Raw genomic sequence first — 22,173 nt, forward strand, 5'->3', positions numbered from 1 at the left:
TGTGTAAATATCACACTCTCTGCATCCATTCATCTGTGGATAGAAATATAGGCTGCTTCCCAGATCTAGCTTTTATAAATTATGCTGCCACAGAGTGGGTTCTTTTATTGAATTCATTTATGACAACCTTTTTTCTTTTTTCTCTCCCACTCATTGCTGGTGAAAATCTCACTGAGCATGCAGTCTCTTTGATTTAAGGAAAATAACATGATAAATTAATTATCATATATGAGTGTGTTTTAATGTGCAACCTTCATTGAATTATTCATACTCTAAATTCGGAATACATGGAGAGAGCAGTGTTACTCCAAAGGTGTTAATGCTTTGAATTTTCAAGATTAAGGCACACAAGTGGGGGAACTAGGGGAGCAAAGAGTTCAGAACTTGGGCCAAAAGTAACAGATTCTAATTCTGGGTCCATAATTTTATAAGTAGTGGGATTGGTGAGCTATTTAAATTATTTTTCTCTATGCAGAGGGGATGATGATATCTCTTTTGCCTGCCTCTTAGAGTTGTTTTTGAGAGTGAAACAAGGTATTATTAAAGCATTATATATAAACTGGTTGAGAACATGAAGCAGTATGTAATAAACAATATGCAAAAATATCTGGCCCCAAAGCACCTCCTTAAATATCTCAAAATCTGGTTTTTTTCCTGTTTCCATTACTATTGTTGGTCATTTAACAGTTATAAAAAATTGATGTGAATTTTTGGTAGGTTTTAGAATTGTGTGTTAAATTAAGTCACACTAAAATATTTAAGTAGAAAGTAGATCAATTACATCATGTACAGGTACAAGCACCCAATGATAAATGTAAACATATTGTATACCTAAAATGTACCAATAAAAGAATTTAAGCAAAAAAAAAGAAATTAGATCAATTCATTTTGAACTTAAAGATATAGTAAGAATTCAACTCATGATTTTTAATATTACAAAAAATTGAGGACCTAGCAAATTTTAGACCGCATATTAGTATTTTGTTAAGTATACTAAAATATTCAATTGAGGTGATTTTTTTCCCCAGTTTTTATAAATACTAAATAGGGCCAGGGATTTATCTCAGTGGTTCCAGCGCCTGCCTTGCAAGCACAAGGTCCCAAGTTTGATCCCTGGTACCAACCCCCCCCCCCAAAACTAAATAGCATTTTGTCATTTTAAAAGCTTTTAGTTTTCTAAAACCATTATCATTTTCTACCTATTACATGATTGCAAAGGAAAGTAAGTCCAGCATCTAAGCACATGGAAGAGATGGTCACAATTTTGGATGAATTTTGATTAGGGACCAAAACTTGGAGGAAGACAAAGATGTGGACATAAGCATGCGGGACAGGTTGGGAACAGGATGGGCAGCTGAGGGGCAACAGGTAAGCAAAACACTGGAGAAATGAAAGGGCAGATTGAGGTAAAATGAAAACGTGCAAAGGAGAAGACCATCAGTCACAGAAGGTCTTGAAATCTCTTCTAAGGGATTGAAAGTGTGCTACTTAAGAGTGGTTATTAAGCCAGAAGAGATAGAGAGAGAAGCATGTAATGTTAGCTGGGTCTGGCAGGATATTGACAGTGTGTACAATGGAGACACCAATGCAAAAGACAGAGAAGCGCAGTTGGGCTTATGAGCATTTAAGACACCCAATCAGCAGGATTCAAAGTCTATTGGACGGAAAACCAAGCCAGCCCCTTTTCCCAGCCTGCTAGCTTGATCAAATTGTTGTATGAAGATGCAATTTAGTAAACAAAAACATCAGAAAAACCGGGTTTGTCAAAGAATTGTTCATGGAGAGGAAATATGATTTTATGCTAATCGAGATCCCAGATGAAGGCTTCTGGTTGAAATAAAAATTCTTTAATTTCCATTCTTTAATGATATTAAAGTTAAAATTTCATTTTAATTATTCTGGATCTTTAAATTTTGGGGGCTTCTTTTAAATGTTTGTTCTTATTGTGCAAGATTTTTGGAGACATGCTGAATGAGACTGGCAGGATGTGTACTGACTACGGGCTAAAGAATAAATACTCCTTCAAATTTTAAGAATGAAAATACCCATTTTTAAAATTTTTGTGGTATAGATGTGTTTTATTTAATATAAAACTGTATGCTACATTTTGAACCAATTATGTTTTACATTATTCTTTCTTAAATTGAAGATTCAGACACACTTTGAAATCAAAGAACATTGGCAAGTTGCTTTCCACAGGTCTTGTGTATTAGTTGTAGATCTCCCTCAGCTTAGTCTTTTCTCTGTGAAGTGACAAGAACAAGAATAAAACTGAGAGGAAAGAGGCAGTTTTATAGAAATCTTAGGCGAAGCGAAAGATGAAAATGACTGAGGATTACAGGAAGTTATGAAATATTGATTTGCTCAAAAGAACATGGCAAATAAGAAGTCAGAAAATAAGATCATCTACTCTTATTACTAGTTTGTAATTATGTTATTAATGTGACAATTTAAACTGTTTAAATGAAATATTTGCTCCTCAAATCTTGATCTAATCCTATTATAGGCTGGAAACCCCATTAACCCTCATCACATATGTAGTGATAATTTTTTAAAATTATGCTTCTCCAGAAAATAGATAAAATGACAATCCAACACCCTTAACTACTGGTCTTATGAGTCACTTCATGATGTGCTTATGCTTTTCACAGGAAGATAAAACTCATCTTCTTATAACAAATGGAATGGGCAATACTTGCAATTATAATATAGATCCAATCATTTAAATTAGCTTCATGGCTATTAAGACTTTTCAAGTGGTGTAAAGTTTTGGTGTGTTGATTGTTAATTAGTGCTGAAATTTATTATACAACTTTTTTCATTTTCTTTTAGGAGAAAAACCTCAATTCTATCCAAAACTTAAGAATGTAGTCTTTGCTCAGCTATAGAAAACACTAACTCATTTTATAAGCAGATGGCTAAAAATCACACAAGTGAAAAGCAGACTCAGAAGGGTAGTATTTAAATATAATGTATTAGGTGATTAAACAATAGCAGAAAAATACACTGGTTTTAGTATTCTAAGACTTCTTTTTTCTCATATTTTTTAAAAAATAATTTTAACATTTATCAAAATAAAAAGGCAAATGGCAGTAAAGTGATTTATTAACAAAGTTGTCCTCAAATCTTGTGCCCTTGACATACATAAGTTTTCCCCAGTTTGTACTACCCCAAGGTAACTCCTTTAAATTTTTCCCCCATATTTTCTGGCATTAGCAATCACATTTCTGAATAATGGGACTGTTGTTCAAATCATGGACTTTGGATAGTAACTGGTGACTTTCCCTTGTGACCATGAAAGTGTATTTCTCTTATATTCCGACTTCTCTTTCTTCAGTATTTAGTAAGTTATGGTGGAGTGTTTTAATTATTGTGATGAATTACTCCTGAACCAAGAGATGTATAATTATTTTTCTGTAGTGATGACCTGATGGTTTTATTTGCTTGTATTTCTTCAATCCCCTCCAATATATTTGTGAGAAAAGTCACACAGTGCTATTGTCCACAGAGTCCAATCTGTCAATAAGTTGATCTTTTCGATCATCCTTTTTCCCCTTTGATGGTATACCATCTGGAATCCCCCATCCTCATGCTGCAGTTGGAGTTGGTAGCTCTGCAGAACCATGGCACAAGGGCTGTCCTGGGGATTCCTTTGAAAATTGTCCTTGTGATTTCCTTTTACTTAGTTCTGTGTTTTGACTAGCTATTTCTGGAATCAAATAACTGACTTCTTCTTTCTTGATATTCCTCCATTTCTGATGGGACCTATTGCCCGCTTACTTCCTGAGAAAGGTGCAGGGGTGAGCACTAGGGAGGTTGCACATTTCAAACATCTTTTCCTACATACACATATGATGGATGGTTTGAAGACTTGCAAAACTCAAAGTTGAACATAACTTCCCCTCACAATTTTGACAGCTTTGCTCTCCAATCTTCTATCTTCCAGTGTTGGCCTTGAGAGATAATCACGGCGCCCTGGACCTCCCCAGTTGTGTGCTGGGCCAGAGTCTATTCTTTCTTTGTCATTCTGCCATTTAATTTCTTCATTTCTGTAATGAGTTCTTTGATAATATCCTTCCTCTGTTATATTTTGTTTTCTCTCTTCCTTTAACTTCTGAGCTCATATTAAAGCGCCACTCTTGATCTAAGACTCTTTTCTATTTTATATCTCTTCAGCTTTGGTTTTCCTTCAGGGAAAATTCCTTAACTGCATCTTCAACTGTCTTAATGAATTTTTAATTTCAGCTATGATTTTTTATTTTCTAAGACATTTCTTACATCATTTAAAAAGTTATACCTGATCTTCTCTTAATAATGCATTATCTTATCTGAGAGAGTTTACATTTTCTATCATTACCTGCATTTTATCATTACCTGCATTTTAGCTCCATCCTTTGCCTAATCTAGACCTTTCTGTCCCTTTCTCTGTTAAGTTTTGCTCTCTTGTTCTGGTTAAAGTTTATATCAAATGATTGGCACTTACCATTTATTAATATTTACACATGAGACACTTTTTGAAAAATTTATAATGAGGCACTTTTACACAAGGTCTGGGTGACTTTTAGGTTCCATCCTGTCTGCTCTTTCACTCCTGAAGCCCTCTCAGTCAAGCTCTCTTGAGTCTTTCCGGTGGGATTCAGTTTCACAGAGAAGGAAGCTTCCTGATGTCTTCGGCGGTTTATGTAATTATCGAATCAGAGGAGGGAAGTAGGTTGGAGGAGGAAGGTCTCACCATCCTCATGAACTTAGATTTTACTCCCTTGTTCTCAGTTGCACGCTTCTCTTCTACTCACATATGTTTACTACGATGATGGACTTATGATTTCCACAGCTACGGAGAATATTAACTTCATGGCGTCAAAGCTGACATTATCTATATGCGTGTAACAACTTCAGTTTTCATTAGCGATGCTTTTCCTAATGCATTCATAAAAATACTGTGGTGATAGAATATTTTGAACCACCCAACATTAATGTAATTAATAATGACATATGAATATATATGCTATTAATTATATAACATTTTTTGTTTAAAGAATTGGTTCATGCAATCATAGGGGTTGGTAAATTCTAAATCTGTAGGACAGGTGATCAGGCTGGAAACTGAGGCAGGAGTTAATGCATTAGCTTTGAGACAAAATTTCTTTTTCTCCAGGAAATCTCAATTTTTGTTGTTAAAAGCTCCAACTGAATGTATGAGGCCCAACTACATTTTAGAGGGTAACATGCTTTATTTAAAAGCTACTGAGGATTAGAGCCTAGTTAAGTTTACACATAAAACTAACCAGTACAGATATCAACGGGAAACATATTGAATTCTATCATGTAGTGTTACAAATGCCTATTAATTTAGCTTTATAAACTAAACAAAAATGTATACATGAAACCCAGGATAATATTATAAATAAACAAATATCAAAAGCTATATTGATCTTAAAAGACCTGCGATATCTCGATGAGGGTCATGATGATTTTTTTCTACTAAAAAAATTAGAAGCAACTCTAAAATATTTTCTCTGTTTAAAAATATGCAGAGCAGATAAGCCAAAAGAGATTATGTAAATGCAAATTCACAGTATAGCTTCTTTTAAATTAAAAGAGAATTGAATAAATGAAAAAAACCCACAAAATCTTTACCAAAAGATTAATGTAAAATGATAAACTGCAAAATAAAGTTTAATTTAAAAGTCTGGAACAATGCAGAACTCAGAAATTATTAGTAAGTTTCATAACTGCCATATAACAAAGACATAATGCAAAGCAAAAAACAATTCACTGAGTAAATGAAAGATTGAGATTACAATTTATGAAAATATTTTTGAAAGAATAAGTACATGGTCTTAGAAAGTAAATGACAAATTTAGAAAATTTAAATGTCCAATTAATCATCATCATTATTATTAAATAATTATATAAGAGAAACTAGGAATTGGAAGAAACTAAGGCTAAAATTTACAGGAATTATGTAGAAAAAAAACCATGTAAAACAACCATCATGACTTCAAGACTTACATAAGACTGTCTCAGAATTCCAGCCCTATACTAATGTAGGTCCATTCACAAAGCACTGGTTCTCATGTCGGGGTGGCCTATGTGTATCCTACAACTGAGCAATACCTGTCCAACAGAACATGTACCAACCACGCTTGCCGGTACTTCTTTATATTCTCTTCAGAGATAAAACCCACACTTAGTTTAAGAGTAAGGACCCAGTGAGCAATGCAAACAAGCACCACAACTACTTAACATTCTCCCTGGCCAGGAAGGGACTTTCCCTGACAGAATAGTGAGAAAGACAAAGTTTAGTGAAATGACTCAGCAGCCTGAAGAGGAAATCAGTGGTACCTTGTTAGAGAAAATGGAACAGAAGTAGTTGTTCACAAAAGCTCCCTGTGGATAATCAGAAAACATACCCTGCCAGAATAATTCATGTTCATCCACAAGAAAAAAGCTGAGACGTGTAAACTAAGGTTGCATAAGTATGTACCATTTCCCCAACTCTTCAATTTGAAACCGGAAAATTTGTAATAAATACCTCCAGGAATGTCTCTCAACCTATTAGTTGAAGTTAGAGAAATTTTCAGAAAATGACAATTTTAAAAGTAGCTCTCTATATATCCTTCTTTGAGGGAAGATTACATTTTTAACTGTAAAACTAGTGCTTTTTTTAAAGGATATGTAATACACACACATACACGTGATTAGAACAATATAACCAAGATGTGTAAATTTATTAAAGATTATCATTTCCTCTTTTATCTTTTAAATATTTTTATAAAGCACATAACTTACTATTTTCTTAAAAAAACAAAATAAAAAGTGTTAGCTTCCTTATCTTTCTCTAGGAAAAACATCTTAGATGTAAGAATATTTGCCATAAAAATTAATTTATTCTAGCTTTAAAACTTGAGGTTATTATTTTCAAATCATAGGTTCTTTAAACAAATATAAATTTTATCTTCAGCTAGGGAAACCTTAAAACCTACAAAAAATTGGAGAGAATAAAAAAGCAGAAAGGGTTTCAATGTACTAACCAACATGAGAGGATTGCAGTGGCAGCATATTAGAAATTTAGGCGCAGCAGGTACTAGAGAAAATTAGATTCTTGTTCTTCAATCTCTCCTTCCACTGAGCTACCCAATTAACCTGCCAGATTCCTAATTGTAATGTAGCCCTTCTTAAAAAATATTTTGGATTTCCTCCTAGAGTAGTTAACCATTCCTCAGACTGCCAGTCAAGGGGCCAATTTATTGTCACAATCTTACTTCTGTGGTTCCGATTATGAGCAGCTTTGTTTTAACTGAAAATCTCAAGAGGCTAGATCACTTGTTAATGACTGGCAGTTTCCAATTTTTCCACTTCCCATTGATCATAGCATTCTTGCCATCTGGGGTATCTTTCCTATTCTGTCTTGCTCTTTAATTTCATTCCACCCTCAGAGCATCTTGTTGTACTGGCCAATATCTGTTTTTATCCTCATCCCAAAATTAGATGTTCTATTCTTTTTCTAACTCTTTTATCACTGAGTCTTTCGCATGATCCCATTTTTCTTCATTTTTTAGCATCTCAATTATACTGTAAAAAACTTTTTTTTTTTGCAGTACCGGGGATCAAACTCAGGACCTTGCTCTTGCAAGAAAGGTGCGGTGCCACTGAGTTAAATCCCAGCTCCCCAAAAACACTTTTTAATTGTAGTCCTAGAGTTTGCAATATATACTTACAATTAATTGAAGTCCACTTTTAAACAACACAACAACTTCATGGATATGAAGACTTTACATCCAAGCAGTCACAAATCTTTTCCTCGTAGCCTTTAAACATTGCCGTCACTTATCTGTAAGCCATGATCATCCAGTATACCTGTGCTACTATTTCAGGCAATCTGCTGTCTATTAGACCAATAGACTAAAAACAAAGTCTTTAACCCCATTTCTTTCTTTATGTACATCTTTGCTTCTGATCTAATTTTTTTTTTCTGAACAGCTTTTAAAAACTATTTTATGGCAAGCAGATATACTGGTTTTCAATACATGAAGTCCATCACTTCACTCTACTCTTGCTTGCATAATTTCTGGAAAGAATCCCAATTTAAATGGTATTTTTTTCCTCTCTAGGTAAGGTTTTTTTTTTCCATTGACTGGGTTTCAGTATGATGTTTATAAGTATAAATATTTTTGGCATTCATGATATTTAGTGTGCTTTATTAATTTTAGAAACTCCTCAGTCTTAGTACTGTAGATGATCCACTGTTCCTTTCTTTCACCTCCCGGTATTTGCATGACATGCATGTTACATTTGTTCTAACAGTCCCACAATTCTTGGGTCTTTTATTTCACTTTTTTCCAATGTTTTTTTCCTTTCCCTTTTCAGTTTCAGAAGTTCATCTTGGTATATCTTCAACCTCATCAATTCTTTCCTTGTCAGTGTCCATTTCATTGAATAATTCATCGAAGTTATTCTTCATCATTTCTTTATTTTTTAAATTTTTTTATTCATTTTTTGCAGTACTAGAGATCAAATCCAGTGCCTCATCTATGCTAGGCAAGTGCTCTACCTTTAAGCTTCATCCCCAGCCATGTTTTCTTTCCTTCTTTTTTAAAATTTTGAGACAAGGTCTTGCTAAATTGCCCAACCTGGCCTTGAACTTGTGATCCTCCTGGGATGACAGGTGTGTACTACCATGGTCGGCCCATTCTTCATTTCTAGTCCTGTCCTTTTAATTTCTATAATTTCTTTTAAATATTTTTCTAGACTTTCTGTCCCTTTACTGATACTATCCATCTTTTGTTTGTTGGTTTCTCATGATAGCCCTAAATATATTTATTACATGCTAAATTTCTCATCTGATAATTCCCAAATCTCTGCCATGTGTACACTTGGCTTGTTCCTTTTTTATGCTAGACTACCTTTTACCTTATAAATAATCGGATTTTTGTTTGTTTTTTTGGTTTTGGTACCGGGGATTGAACACGGGACCTTGCCCTTGGGAGGCAGGTGGTGGAACCACTGAGCTAAATCCCCGGCCCATTTTTGTTTTGTAATTTGCTTTTTAACATACTTCATAATTTTGTTTTGTTTTGTTTTGGAAGCCAGGTAGATCTTTCAGGTGAGAGGAATGAGGTGAATAGGCATTTAGTGTGGGGTTTCATGCTTGTCTGGCTTGGAGGTGGACTGGTTTCACTATCTGCTGTAGTTGTGGATGCCAGAGAATAAAGTTCACTCAGTGCCATTACTTTTGCCCCCTCTGTGGTGTTTCCCTAGAGACTCTATCAAGTAAGGTCTTCAATGTCATTCTTGCAGCTGGGAGCTCCTGTCACAGTACAGGAGCTGTGTTGATGCGTCGCTGAGCATTCTGGGTGGGAGCCTCTGTAATCTATACTAAGTTCTGTCGTGCAGGGAGCCCCTGTATCTGGGATGTGACCTTCACCAATGCAGCTCAGCTTTTACCTCTCCTGTAGGGAGCCAGAATGGCTAGCAGAGGCTGGAGTTGGGTTTCCCCCTCTCTGTGTGGAATTACAGAGAAGGCTGCTTCCTTTTCCCCACATAGAAGATTAGGCTGTGATAAATCCCATCAAACTTGATTAGGCTGCAGTGAAATTGTTTCCCTTGAAGAAAGGAGTTTTTAAGAAAAGAAACCATAGCATTCTGGGTATATTGTGGAATGGTTACTTGCCCCCTAACCCAGCCAGAAGCACCAGGGGATTTTTCTTCTCACCCTGAGAACTTGTGAGGCTCTTGGAAGTAAGACTGAGGGACATGGGGGAGGTTCTTCGTAGGAGTTTTTCTCCCAAGCTACTCCATTCTTAATTTCCAGAGACTGATCAAGTACTTTTTAAATGCTCTTACCAGTTGCTGAATCCCTGCAGTAGTTTCTGCACTCAGTTAGCTGTGACTTTCAGTATCACCTACTGTCCAGTTTGGGGTTGGGCTTTGTCCTGTGACCTTAGTTCTCTGATGCATCTAAGAACAGTTGCTGATTTTTACTGCATGCACAATTTCCCTATATTGAATTTTTCTTTAGGGATATATATTGTTATTTTTCAGAGTTATTTTTAACTAAAGAGTAAAATCTTGATTGAAAAAGACTTTGTTTTGGCTATATTTTACACCCCAATATATCTGTTGGTTTGTAGAAACTAAACAATGCCAGTATTTATTTTATTGAATCGGTCACTAAGTAAGATAAATTGCAACCTTAAGAGATATTTTAAATGAGGTTTATGGCATCTGCTATTATGTATAGCAGGAGTTTTAACACTGGACAACTTTTTTCCCCAGTGAAATTTACATGGAACTAGACTTGTTTACAGAATTATTCTTTTCAGTGCTCACTAAAGTACCCTCTGCTGACAATTCTTTCTCGTTCCTTCAGCTGATGTACTGAGTATCTACTATAGCCTAGCATTATTGTAGACACCGACACATTCATGGACAATGAGAGTCCTCTATTTCTTGAGACAATGCTTCAATTTGAGAAACAAATAATAGACAGTGGTCATAATAAATAAACAAGTTACTTGAAACAATTGAAAGTGAAAAGTGACATAGAAAATAGAGAAAGGCTAAGAGCAAGGATGTTTTCGATTTTAAATAGAACATTCAGAGTAGGTCTCATCCACAAGATTGAATTCAAGTAGATTTGATGAGGCAAAGGTGTGCACAGGTGTTAGCCCTGAACGCATGTAGCTGAGAATGGACCAGGGAGAAGAACAGAGGAGAAAGGAAGCCTGCAGAAAGGACCGCCCTGAGGTGAGGGGAGAGCAGCGAGTCAGAGTGAAGTCACGCAGTAGCAGACGAGACCCACATGGCACCAAGGACTGGTAAGGACTTTAGCTTTTATTCCACATGAACAGAATCGACATTGTGGGTACACGAACAGTTGGCACACACAGTTGATACAGCATTCAAAGAGAATCTCTCAGCATTCCAATGAGATCTCAGTGAATGGACGCTGCTTAGGAAGCTACTGCAATAAACCAGATAAGAAATAATGTGGGGCAGGTGTGGTGGTGCATGCCTGTAAGCTCAGCACTCGGGAGGCTGAGGCAGGAGGGTAGTTGCAAGTTCGAGGCCAGCCTGGGCTACATAGTGAGTTCAAGTCCGGCCTGGACTACAAAGCGAGACACTGTTTCAAAACAAACAAACAAAAAGAAATAATATGGGAAGACTAGGGTATTTCTGATGAAAAGGGCCGCAAGTGTTAGAAAAAGAGAGAAACTAAGGCTATCTCTGAGATTTATGGGCTACAGAAAGAAAAAGAAATTCCCAACAACTAAGATGCAGAAAGCACCAGATAGCTTAGATTTGACGAGATCAGATTTCAATCTGGGCACATTGATTTTGAGAATCTACTAGATGACCAAGTGAATATTAAGTAGATATCTAGAATTCAGGAGAATTACTTTTCTAGACTACACTTTGTGGAGACGGACCCATATAGATATTTACACATGTAATGCTGTAGCACATCATTCCAGGCATGAGGATATACCAAGAAAGGAAGAGAACCACGACATATTACAGCTGCATGTGTGAGTAGTGGGTGGTGTGTAGAGAGAGAGAAAAAAACAGCAAACGTCAAATGCTATTGGTGTGAAATGTGTAATGCAACAGATTAGCATCAGTTCAGTGCAGTTGGGGACAGACATATTGAAGGCAGGTCAGTAAGAAGATACAGAAAATTCACTAAGTTTGGAGAGCCTGGCCTGGAGCCTTTCTCTGGCAGCAATAGGGTTCTCCAAAGATAATAAGACTGTTCCTAGCCAACAGCATCCACTGTGCACAAATACAGATTGGGATCTAGCTCGCATCAGGGCCATATGATCTGATAGGCTAATATAGAGAGCCCAGAAATACTTAATGACATCTATTCTACCAATCTCTTGTTCTTCCCTAGACTTGAGGGGTGGCATGAACCTAGGATGCCTATTTAGAGCTAGCCCGGAGTTATTAAATGTAGTTCATTTTGATCAAAATAGTAAGATTTGGTTTCTAAAACTGCTATAGGTTTCCTGAAAGTCTATGATAACAATATCAAAACTTAGGGTATGCTAAACTTTATAAAAGCAAATGATTAAAGTAAGAAATGTTTTCCCAGTCTAATTTTTATAAGAAAATTAAAGAATCTTTATAATTTTTCAGTCTATAGGTAAACATTGATTTCAATTTTTGTTCTCAAAAAATAAGGTAATAATTTTTCATGCTGTCTTTCCAACTTTATTACACAGACAATATGATATGATACAATTTATAGAGTTAAGGATTTCAGATGTTCCTTAAAGAGTTAGTGATACAAAAAGTGACAACAAAAGTAATGTTTATAACAATGAATTGGATCTTCTAAATTTTCCAAATTGTTCCTTTTCAAAAATGTAGAAGGAAGAAGGAATATTGACAGTGACTACAGATATTAAGAAACAATAGTGAAAAAAAAGAAACAATAGTGAATAGTGAAAATGCTATACAACATATGTTAAAAGGTCATCAAAAACATACAAACTATTAGAATATGCTGCTAATATTAACACAACCTTACTTTTAATTCAAGACCATTTATAATGATACTATATGGGTAGTGGATGAAGAGCTAATGATTTCAGAATGATTTTGTAAGTGTCTCTGTGATCTCAAAGAATTATTGAAATAATGTAGTGACTTGTTTTCCTTGGGGACATGGTGGTAAACATGCATCACTATTCTGAGGGTTCTGAGTGGCTGCGATCTCTTTGTCACCGTTCTTTATCCAGGAATAACCCAACACCAGTGGCAAAAGAACTGACATTGGGAAAAGATTGCATTTTGATAACCATTTCCATATATTAATCTCAAGTACTTTATATGTGTTGACTTTGCAATGCTGTTTTACCTCACAGGATAACTGAAAAGAATATACATGTTGGGCTTTATACATGAAGAATCTTGTCTAGAATACTGAAACTCTTCTTTAATAATTTTACTTATAAAGTCTGGACCTCAACAACATGACTTACAATGATAACACATGTCACATTTATATATATAGTCATGCATTTCTATATTCATAAACTATAAGTATATACACAGGAATGGTTCACAAGAATCAAAACGGTGGTTGCCCTTAGGTATCAGTGAGCAGGATTTTGGGGAAGTTCATAGGGCACCAAAGGACTGGTTAATGTCTATTTCTTGAATAAGCATGGGCTTACAGATTTTTTTATTAGCATTTTTTTGGCAGTACATAATGGTTACTACATTCACTGTAGGAAATTGGTACGTGTACACAGCACATTTTAATTCCTTTCTTTTTCCCCTCTCCCTCTACCCCTTTTTATTTTTCCAGCATCAGATTCATTCATTTATCTTATAAGACTTTATAAAGTTAATTGTCATATCTACAGATTGAAAAACAAACTAATAGGCAAAGAACATATAAAACATACAGGACAACTGCACTAAGTCCAAGTTATTTTTAAAATATAATCTCATTCCTCTTAAAGTGTAAGTAAATGAAACTCACATGTCAGAAACAACATATTATGATCATTGAAATACTTTCTTTTCCTAAAAGAATTAAGATGTGTTATGTACATATACCAACTCCCTGGGGTGAATGTAATGGCTATATGCTATTAACATGTCCTATTAAAAATAAGAACTAAAAAAAGAAATGTTATAGCACCAGGAGAGCATTTCACAGGAAACATTTTGAGGCAGGAAATGTCAGTCTTTTTTTCCTTTCTTTTCAGTCCGGAAGGATATAGTCCACATTCTCCCCAGTTTAGATGTTGAAGTCAAAGACATAACTGACTCCTTCGATGCTAGCTGGTTTCCTCAGCTGTTATCTACAGAAGACCTCTTTGAAATGACTGGTAAAGAGTTTCCCATTGTGGCTGAAGTCATCGAAGCCCCTCAAGGAAACCAGCTGCCCCGAAATATTTTACAGCTTGGAAAAATCATTGTGATCCATCAGAAGTACCAGGCGTCGAGGTTCTTAGCCTCAGAAATTAGAAGCAATTTTCCTAAAAGACACTTCTTGATTCCCAGTAGCTACAAAGGCAAGTTCAAGCGGCGACCTCGGGAGTTCCCCACTGCCTATGACCTAGAGATAGCTAAGAGTGAGAAGGAGGCTCTCCATGTAGTGGCCACCAAAGCCTTTCATTCCCCCCATGAGGAGCTGTCCTCTGTGTCTGTTGGGGACCAGTATCTAGTGCACCACTCAGAGGCCTCCGAAGCCCTCTGTGAGGGAGGGAAGAGAGTGGTGAATTTTCTGGCCTGTGAAAAAATCCTCAGAAAGTCCTATGAGGCAGTGAGGCTCCCTTTGTCCATGGAGGGAGGTTTTGTAGAGGTGATTCATGACAAGAAGCAGTACCAGATTTCTGAGCTGTGTCAGCAGTTCCGCTTGCCCTTCAATGTGAAAGTGTCTGTGAGAGATCTGTCCATTGACGAGGACATTTTGGCTGGGACCCCAGGACTGCAGTTGGAGGAAGACATCACAGACGCTTACCTGCTTGTAAGTGACTTTGCCACCCCCGAGGAATGTTGGGAAGTCCCCGCTGGCCGCTTGAATATGACTTTTCAGTTAGTTAGTGATTTGTCTGGGGACACGGGGCCGGGTACAGTCAGGGCTCTGGTAGAAGAGATTACAGAAGAACAGTATTACATGATGCGGAGATATGAAAGCTCTGTCTTGCACCCCCCGCCTCGTCCTCCCAAACATTCCTCAGTGAAGGAAACCAAGTTAACCCTGCTCACCTTAGCAGAAGAAAGCACAGCAGATGGGTCTGCCCCTCCCAAGGTAAGGGCTGCGATTTTACAGATTTTACTTCAGAGTGTTTTTCTTGAAGATTTAGTTCCAAATCTTTCCTGAACTTGCTTACTTCCTGTCGTGCCATATTTGAAATGAGCCTTTCGGATGCACACAGTAGATGAATGAACATCAACAGAGCTGTACGCTGTCGCAGCACTTTGTATTGTGATGCTTAACCCATAGATGTGGCGTGCAGTCTATATTGGGTTAGAAAGAGCAGAGATGGCATTTGGATATGATGGTCCACATTGCCATTTCCACGAGTTTTGGCAATTAGGAATGTTTTATAAGGTGCCTCAGAAGCAAGTCTTTTATTGTGAAAGTGCTGCTCATTTTTCCATGGTAGAATTATTTTAATACTTCATCCAGGAAATGAGCATACAATAAACTCCTTCTCCTGGTCGGTGGCTGGTAACATGCCTCTATAACACATGTCTTCATTTTGTTTTATGTGCAGAAGGATGTAAAAATATCTTGGCAGAAATGCATGTGAGAATGTGAGCATCTGCCCATATTATGCCTGTCATACAATTGCAATCTTTAACATTTTAACAGTTCTATTGAAAAACAAAATCGATGAAGTTAGAGACAGTATGAGATCATTACAGAATGAACAGTTACATAAGCACTTTCAAGATTTGGGATGGTTGTTTAGCTTTCTCTTTGTGCAAAGTTTCTCTTGAAAACTGCCTGCTGGGCAGGAGAAAGCCTGCCCTTATACCAGGCGTGCAGGTCGCTTATTGGTTTGTGGTTGTACAGTGCCTGGAAAGAATGCATTCTGCCCTGGCAGATGTTGTGCTAGCAGTTTAGGGAAACAGGGCAATTAGTAAAACAGAGAGAGATGCCATGCTTACTCTACATTCAGGAAACAGTACGTAGCCTTGGGCTTCAAGGCTCTGATGTGGATATGGAAATCCTTTTCATTCTGTGTCAGACATTGCATTCTGGCTGTATGCTGGAGAATCAGGCAAAGATTGCCAAATATTTTCAGAAAAAGAGATAAAAGCCACAGAAATTTCTGGTTTTGAAGAAGTCATTTTAAATCAAAAACAATTCCCAAATAATGTTGATTAGCAAGATTACTTTAATATGGAGGGTGTCTTTGGTTGCTTCTGCCTGACATTTGTATTGCTAAATTGAACAATATGAGAAATGGAATGTTTCCCACATTTTTACTTGCAGGCAAAATAATCCTTCCACCTACCCAAAGCTATGTACACCTAAGTTGCCGGACGTGCATTACACGTAGTAGCAAAACAGAATTTGCACACGTGTTTAAAATTCAAATCCTTGACACGAGGACACCAGCTGTCCTGGTAGTCCGACTTAGTCACAGGCGTCCTTGAGGACCCCGTGTGGTTGGGAGCAGAGTTAAGAGGGAGCCGTGACTGCAGGAGGAGCCCCAGGGACACAAATGTTGCTGCCTTTGAACAAGGTGTGGAAAGGTGAGCCATGGACCAAGGGACGCAGACAGCATTCGCAGACCAGAAAGGACAGCAGACAGATGCCCCCTGCAGTTTCCAGATGGGAATGCAACTGACAACAGGTCTGAGCTAGTGAGATTTAAGATTGTAAGGTGATAAAGTTATACTATGTAGACCACCAACTTAAGGGTAATTTACTATAATAATAATAATAAAAAGATAGCATAGGACACAGAGTTGAGAAGGAGAAATAAATAAAAACTTCAGATAGCAAACTATGCATAAGTAAGGACTTGTTTTGCTGGAAAGGATTTTTTTTTTGTACTTATAATTAATTTATTAGCTCATGTACCCATGCAGAGCCTGAGTCTGGCTGAGCATCCTGAACAACAGGAACCAGGACTTGGAAAAGGACCTGAGTAATCTTTACTTTTCATCACATAATGGTTCCATTTTCCCAGGGTGGTTGTGCCCACACAGGTGACATAATTACCAGAGTGCCTGCCTTTGGTATCATACAGGAAGAACGGCTCTGTAGCAGAGTGAAGATTAGTGTTTCGTCACACCATCTCCAGCACAGGGTCATGACAAAGGGAAGACGTTTCAGTGGAGTGTGTTAGGTTAGCTTTGACGCCCCAGCGTGGTCCTCGCACTAGGGGGCGGGAGTTCAGTGAAGTTGTGGGCGGTCCCTGCTCTGACTGACAGTTTCCCAGATAGTTGAGAAGAATCTCCAATCCCTTGTTTATGGTTAGTTCCATCTATTCTAACGCGGCCAATAGAGCACTATATTTTCTCTGAAATCACTTTAAAATGTCAGAGGATGCCATAATTTACCTCTGTGAAGACTTTCAAACCTCCTCGTGCTCAATAATTTTTCTCACTGTAAAGATAGGAATCTGTTTAGCGGCTCATCATGGAATACAAACAGAAAGTCTGTCAGTTTCTGCATAATCTACTCAAAAAATTCTTGCAGCCAACTATTTCTTATTATCCCAATGTCATCCTTTCGTATATTTCTTTTATGTTTCTTCTGATAGCTACAGCAAAGCTCTTCTATCATGCATACTTTTGAAGTGATTGGATAGAACATTTTTAATACTTTACAGGCAGAAAGCCGCCACTGAACCCAAGGCTGTAAGATTTGGTTGTATATCAAATATTGCTTTAAATCCAGAGAACAATTCATGAGAGTTATGCAGAGTTTAAATATTCAGATTCGTTTAGTTCATTAACATGCTTTCTTACCTGCCCAGAGAACTAGATACTCCATTACATGAGTTTACTTTTGCCTTCCTCATGGACCATTAACTTTATTAGGTCATTTCTTGAATTGCCAAGTAACAGGACAGATATATGGGAAATCTAAGAGTAAGAATCTAAAATGTACTTAGGATTAGTATGTTCAACTATAGCAGGTATCCATTGTCAGTTATGAACTCTGAGAGTTCATCTAAGAAGTTTGGAATGAAGAATATATGAGGACAGGTTCTAAGAACTGGGTGCAATGAAAAGAAGTGTTTTCTAATCTAAGATGATCAAATATCCTCTAGTGTTGACAACTTCTACAGAAGAAGGAGGAGGAGGAGGAGGAGGAGGAGGAGGAGGAGGAAGACTAAAGTAGGCACCTAAGAATTGCAATTTAGGTATTCATGGTGGCAACTGAAGGTAGAGTGTGAGATTCCAAAAGAGTGGCAGCCTCCCTCAAGGCCTAGGCAGCTTTAAATAAAAAGACTGTATTTTTTAGTGTGATAGTTAACCGTTTGGGAAAATAACGTGTGGAATCTAAAGACAAAGGTGTGGTGTGCATTGATTAACCCCTCAAAATTCTTCTTAGGATTATGAAATAATATTCAAATAACATATTTAATAAGAGTACATTTGGATTTATAATCTGATAGAAACAATATCATAAAGTGGCTAAATAAACAAATCTGCACCTAAAATTGTGTTCTAAGCAGAAATTCTGTGGGCTAGACTCTCCTTCCCTGAAGGTTAGATTCTTTGTAAGAAGTAGTTTCAGATAGTTTGGAGGAACTTGTATTCACTGGGGCTTTTTCCTGTCATCGATATATATGGCTATGACTTTGGAGAACAACACAGGAGGAATGTAACTTCTGTACTCTGATGAAAGGGTCTCTAACTGGATAGAAAAACAAACCTTTGGTTGAAAGATGAGATATTCCATGTCTTCAGAGACTACAGTGGCACCAGAAATCTTGCATTTCACTAACTCTGTTTGGCCATTGAATGCCCAAGTGTCCCCTTCATTGCTGAAATTTCTAGACTTTTGTCAGACAAGAACACCCACAGGAGACATTAAGGCAAAGAGCAAAGGAAACAGTAACAGTGCAGTGCAATGATCAGAAAAGAAACCCTGTGCCAGAATGAGAGCAAGGGCTGAAAAAGGCAGGAGGAAAGCAACAGTTCTGGGAGGTGCAGAGAGAACACTTCACCAGCTGCTGCTGGTGCTGGAAGTCACCGGGGACCAGCTGCCGAAGAGAGAGAGGGGGCTGGTGATGTTAAGAAGCCCACGGTCCTGGACTAAATCTAGTTCTTTACAGAAGAGATAATAGATCATAGCTACGCCTTTGTTTTTGATAGGATTCCGTCACAAATGATGCAAGTTGTTTTTGTTTTGAACCTGATGTGGTGTAAAGACATTAAGAGTGTTTGGATTTGTAACTACACCTGAGCCCCTGAACACCGGCAGCTGTCCACTCTTGGTCTCACATAGAAGCTATGAATCTGTTTTCCCTCTAAACAAAGAGCATCATTATAGCAATTTGTGAAGACCACAGGCAATGAAGGCAGAGCCGGGCGCCGGCAAGTGTGTGCTTTATCTGGAAATAAGAAAAATAGAGGGAAATTAGGGTCTTCTTTGAAAATATGACAATTTTTAACCGTGAAGCAGAATTTTAGCACTTTCTAGCGACATGGGAGCTGTTCTTAGGGCATGAACATACAGATTAATAAATAAATCACGGCCTTGAGTTGCCCGAGGTTGGTGCAGCAATGACATGGACGCAAACAGCCAGCTAGAGTAGGATAAAGTGAGCAAGGAGGGGAGAGGGCAGGCGTGAATAAAGGATTAGAAATGGGCCGAACTCCAGTTACAACTGCAACTTCCCAAGCAGAAATCTGTGCCCAGTGGAATGTGTAGAATATTTATAAGTTCTTTTTGTACTTCTGGAAACAGGAGAGAAATCCAAACTCTGAAAGTTTTGCTGTAGGCATGACTTGCACCTTGTTAATACTTACAGTTGGTTAGCTGAGGACTCCATTTAAATGAGGTTTAAATTTTTTTTTAAGTTGGTTAAATTTAGTAAAATATTCAGACACATTGCCTGATTTTGAAAGAATTTCCATTATAAGCAAATTATCAAACTGATAAGCAAATACTAATATTTTCTGTAGAATTCATGTCTGAAAAACATTGGAATGATTGCAGTAAAATCCTATTTGGAAATACTTGAATGAATCAAACTTTTGGTTTCCTTTGAGGTTTCAAATGCTTGAAAATGCTCTCACCTGGGGAGTGGTTGTGAAGAATTTTAGTTAATATTATTTCTTTAACCTGCATCAGTGGTGTTCAGAACTAAAATGCCATTAAATATAGGATTATAATATTTTCAATGGTAATGCTAATTACATTTTAGCAGCAGAAAAATACAAACAAAAAAATTTGTTTTCCCATTAGGTTAGCAAAATGATTGAGTAAAATTTGGTGTAAATTACTTTGCATTTTCATTTTCTTAAATGTCCTTGAAATGATCAGCAATAGCAAAAGAAATGAAAGAAATGTGGAAAGCTTAAGGCACAGTATATAGAAAATGAAGGCATTTGAATTGCTAACTTCTCATAATCCCATTAAGAATTTTATTGTCATTAGTCACTGGGTTATATATGGGCTTCTGAGATATTTATATTATATATTTGAACTCACTACATTCACTTTTATTTTTTCAATTTAAAAAAAATGTTGGAAAAAAGTAGAGGAGGTAAATTCCACATGGCTTCGCAGTTTCTGAATCTCATTTATCTGAATGCTGCATCAGTGTATTTATCAGGTATGAGTTTACTTTGAAATAAAAACCTTGCCCAGAAATAAATCAATAAGATATAATCTATGTATTTGAGCATATAAATTTAGCTCTAACTCCGTAGCTTTTTGAAAGCCAAAAATTACTTTCATCTTTTGATGATGCTTTCATTGATGTCAGACTTATATCAATAAAAATATTTATGCTTTGCTTCATCAACTAAATTTACTGGATAACACTTTGGATAGAAAATGGCTATGAAAGAATGTGTAAAGTATAGCTTTCCAAAATTCACTATTTTTCCCAAATTTTTAAAAGTAGAAAACAGGAAAAAATTGTCTTGAAAATGACAGGGCAGGAAGTGAAAATGAACTTTGAATTTAAGATATCAGAGTGCCCATAAATACTCTAAAATTTTATAGAGAAAGCAGTGATTCATACAAGCATTAATGCACATTTTCAGTCAAACTTTTATACTCCTAAACTCTTCTCCATATATTTTTGTTTGCAGCCTAACTTCAATATAATTGGAAAGTCATAGGAAAGCTCCTGCCCTGTACTTAAATATCCAGATACACTTCTAAGAGAACAAGTTGCTTCTAGTTCCTCTGGAAGATAAACAACCATTCAACATATTTACCTGAAACAAAGAACTAATTTTGGATCTGTTGAAAAGAGAAAAAAAGAGGGAATCTATGAAATCAGAAGACTATGGACTATAAAATTAGCCAAATGGAAATCAATTCATGTACTAATGGGCACAAGAACTGTATAATAAATTCACTGCTATTTACTTAGACACAAAATTGAAAAGGGCTGATAATAAAATTATGGACCCATATAATGTACAAAAGCAATAATTATCTGTCTTGCCAATATAATTGAAAAGATAATAATGTTATTCTAACTAGGATGGTATGGTCATTCTGATAACTATACTTTATGTGCTCTTTGTCTTTAATAAAATGTGTTGTTTTTACCAAATGCTTTGCCAGCCTTGGTTAATCTTTAACAAGTGCACAGTTGCTAGTTGTGAAGTGGGATTAAAACACAAAGTCATCTGAGGTTTGTTCTCTCAGTCGTTATCAGGATATGAGAACTGCCCTAGTCAAGCTAGTTTTTCCCTCCTTGGCTTTGCTTCCACCTTCTCTCCTGAGCTTTAATCATCTGCATTTTTCATCCATACTGGAATCCATCTCAAGCCAGTTCTGTCTCACATACTTGTCAAGTGTCCTGTGTTCAGTGAAACATTCTAAGGTGTGTCACTGATCACACTCTTCTATACTCTAACACCAGCAGCTGCACATTACTGAGCCCTCTCTCTGTTGCTGGATCTACGGTAGGTGTATACATGAGTTGTTCTCTAATTTACTCCTCCACACAGCTCCATGAGATGAGTGTTCTTGTCTTTATTTTTCAGAGAGGCCATTGAGGCTATAATCTACATTATAGGTACCATTGAGATTCAGATAAAATTTAATTTGATCAGTCTTTAGTCTCAGAATTATGAATAGTAGGTGATAAAGGGCACAGTTGAGCACTCTCTATTTTTGAAAACCTTTCTTCATCTTCTGGAATGTCATGCACTCCTGGTTTCCTTATTATTTACAGTAGTTTCTCTCTCTCTCCCTCTCTATCTCTTTCTGTCCCCCCCCCCACCGCCCCTTCTTGTTATCTCCTTAGTAACTTAGAGTTCAATCTTTAATCTGTTCTGTACCTGGGCTCATTTTCAAATTCCTAAACATACTCACAGATTTCATATTTTATGCATATAAAATGGCTTGCTGTAGAAATAATTAGGTACATAGATTCATTAATGAAACCTACCAGAATTGGTATCATCTCTTTCTTTGAAATCTATTTAGATGTCATCTTTTTGGGAAAGGTTCATCTTCAGGAGGTGCCACAGCACTGTGTTGGTCTG

The 22,173-nt window shown here is 36.8% G+C and overlaps 1 protein-coding gene across 2 annotated transcripts in view; it reads left to right on the forward strand.

The window, feature by feature from the left end:
• The window catches only part of Themis (thymocyte selection associated), an 84,719-nt gene extending 63,489 nt beyond the window's left edge, over positions 1-21,230 (forward strand). Inside the window, exons 4-5 of one of the 2 annotated variants that reach the window (XM_087190142.1) lie at positions 13,725-14,773; positions 20,761-21,230. In XM_087190142.1, coding sequence (XP_087046268.1) covers positions 13,725-14,773; positions 20,761-20,790 — 1,079 coding nt within the window. In that variant the 3' untranslated portion in view covers positions 20,791-21,230. Of the gene's footprint in view, positions 1-13,724; positions 14,846-20,760 lie in introns of those variants that run through there. The other variant, XM_021259194.2, reaches the window with a different exon arrangement.
• Positions 21,231-22,173: the final 943 nt, after the last annotated feature.

Source organism: Heterocephalus glaber, unplaced genomic scaffold, assembly GCF_053883595.1.
Source record: "Heterocephalus glaber isolate CG9 unplaced genomic scaffold, H.glaber_assembly_v1.0 deba00001550, whole genome shotgun sequence".
NCBI classification, from domain to species: Eukaryota; Metazoa; Chordata; class Mammalia; order Rodentia; family Bathyergidae; genus Heterocephalus; species Heterocephalus glaber.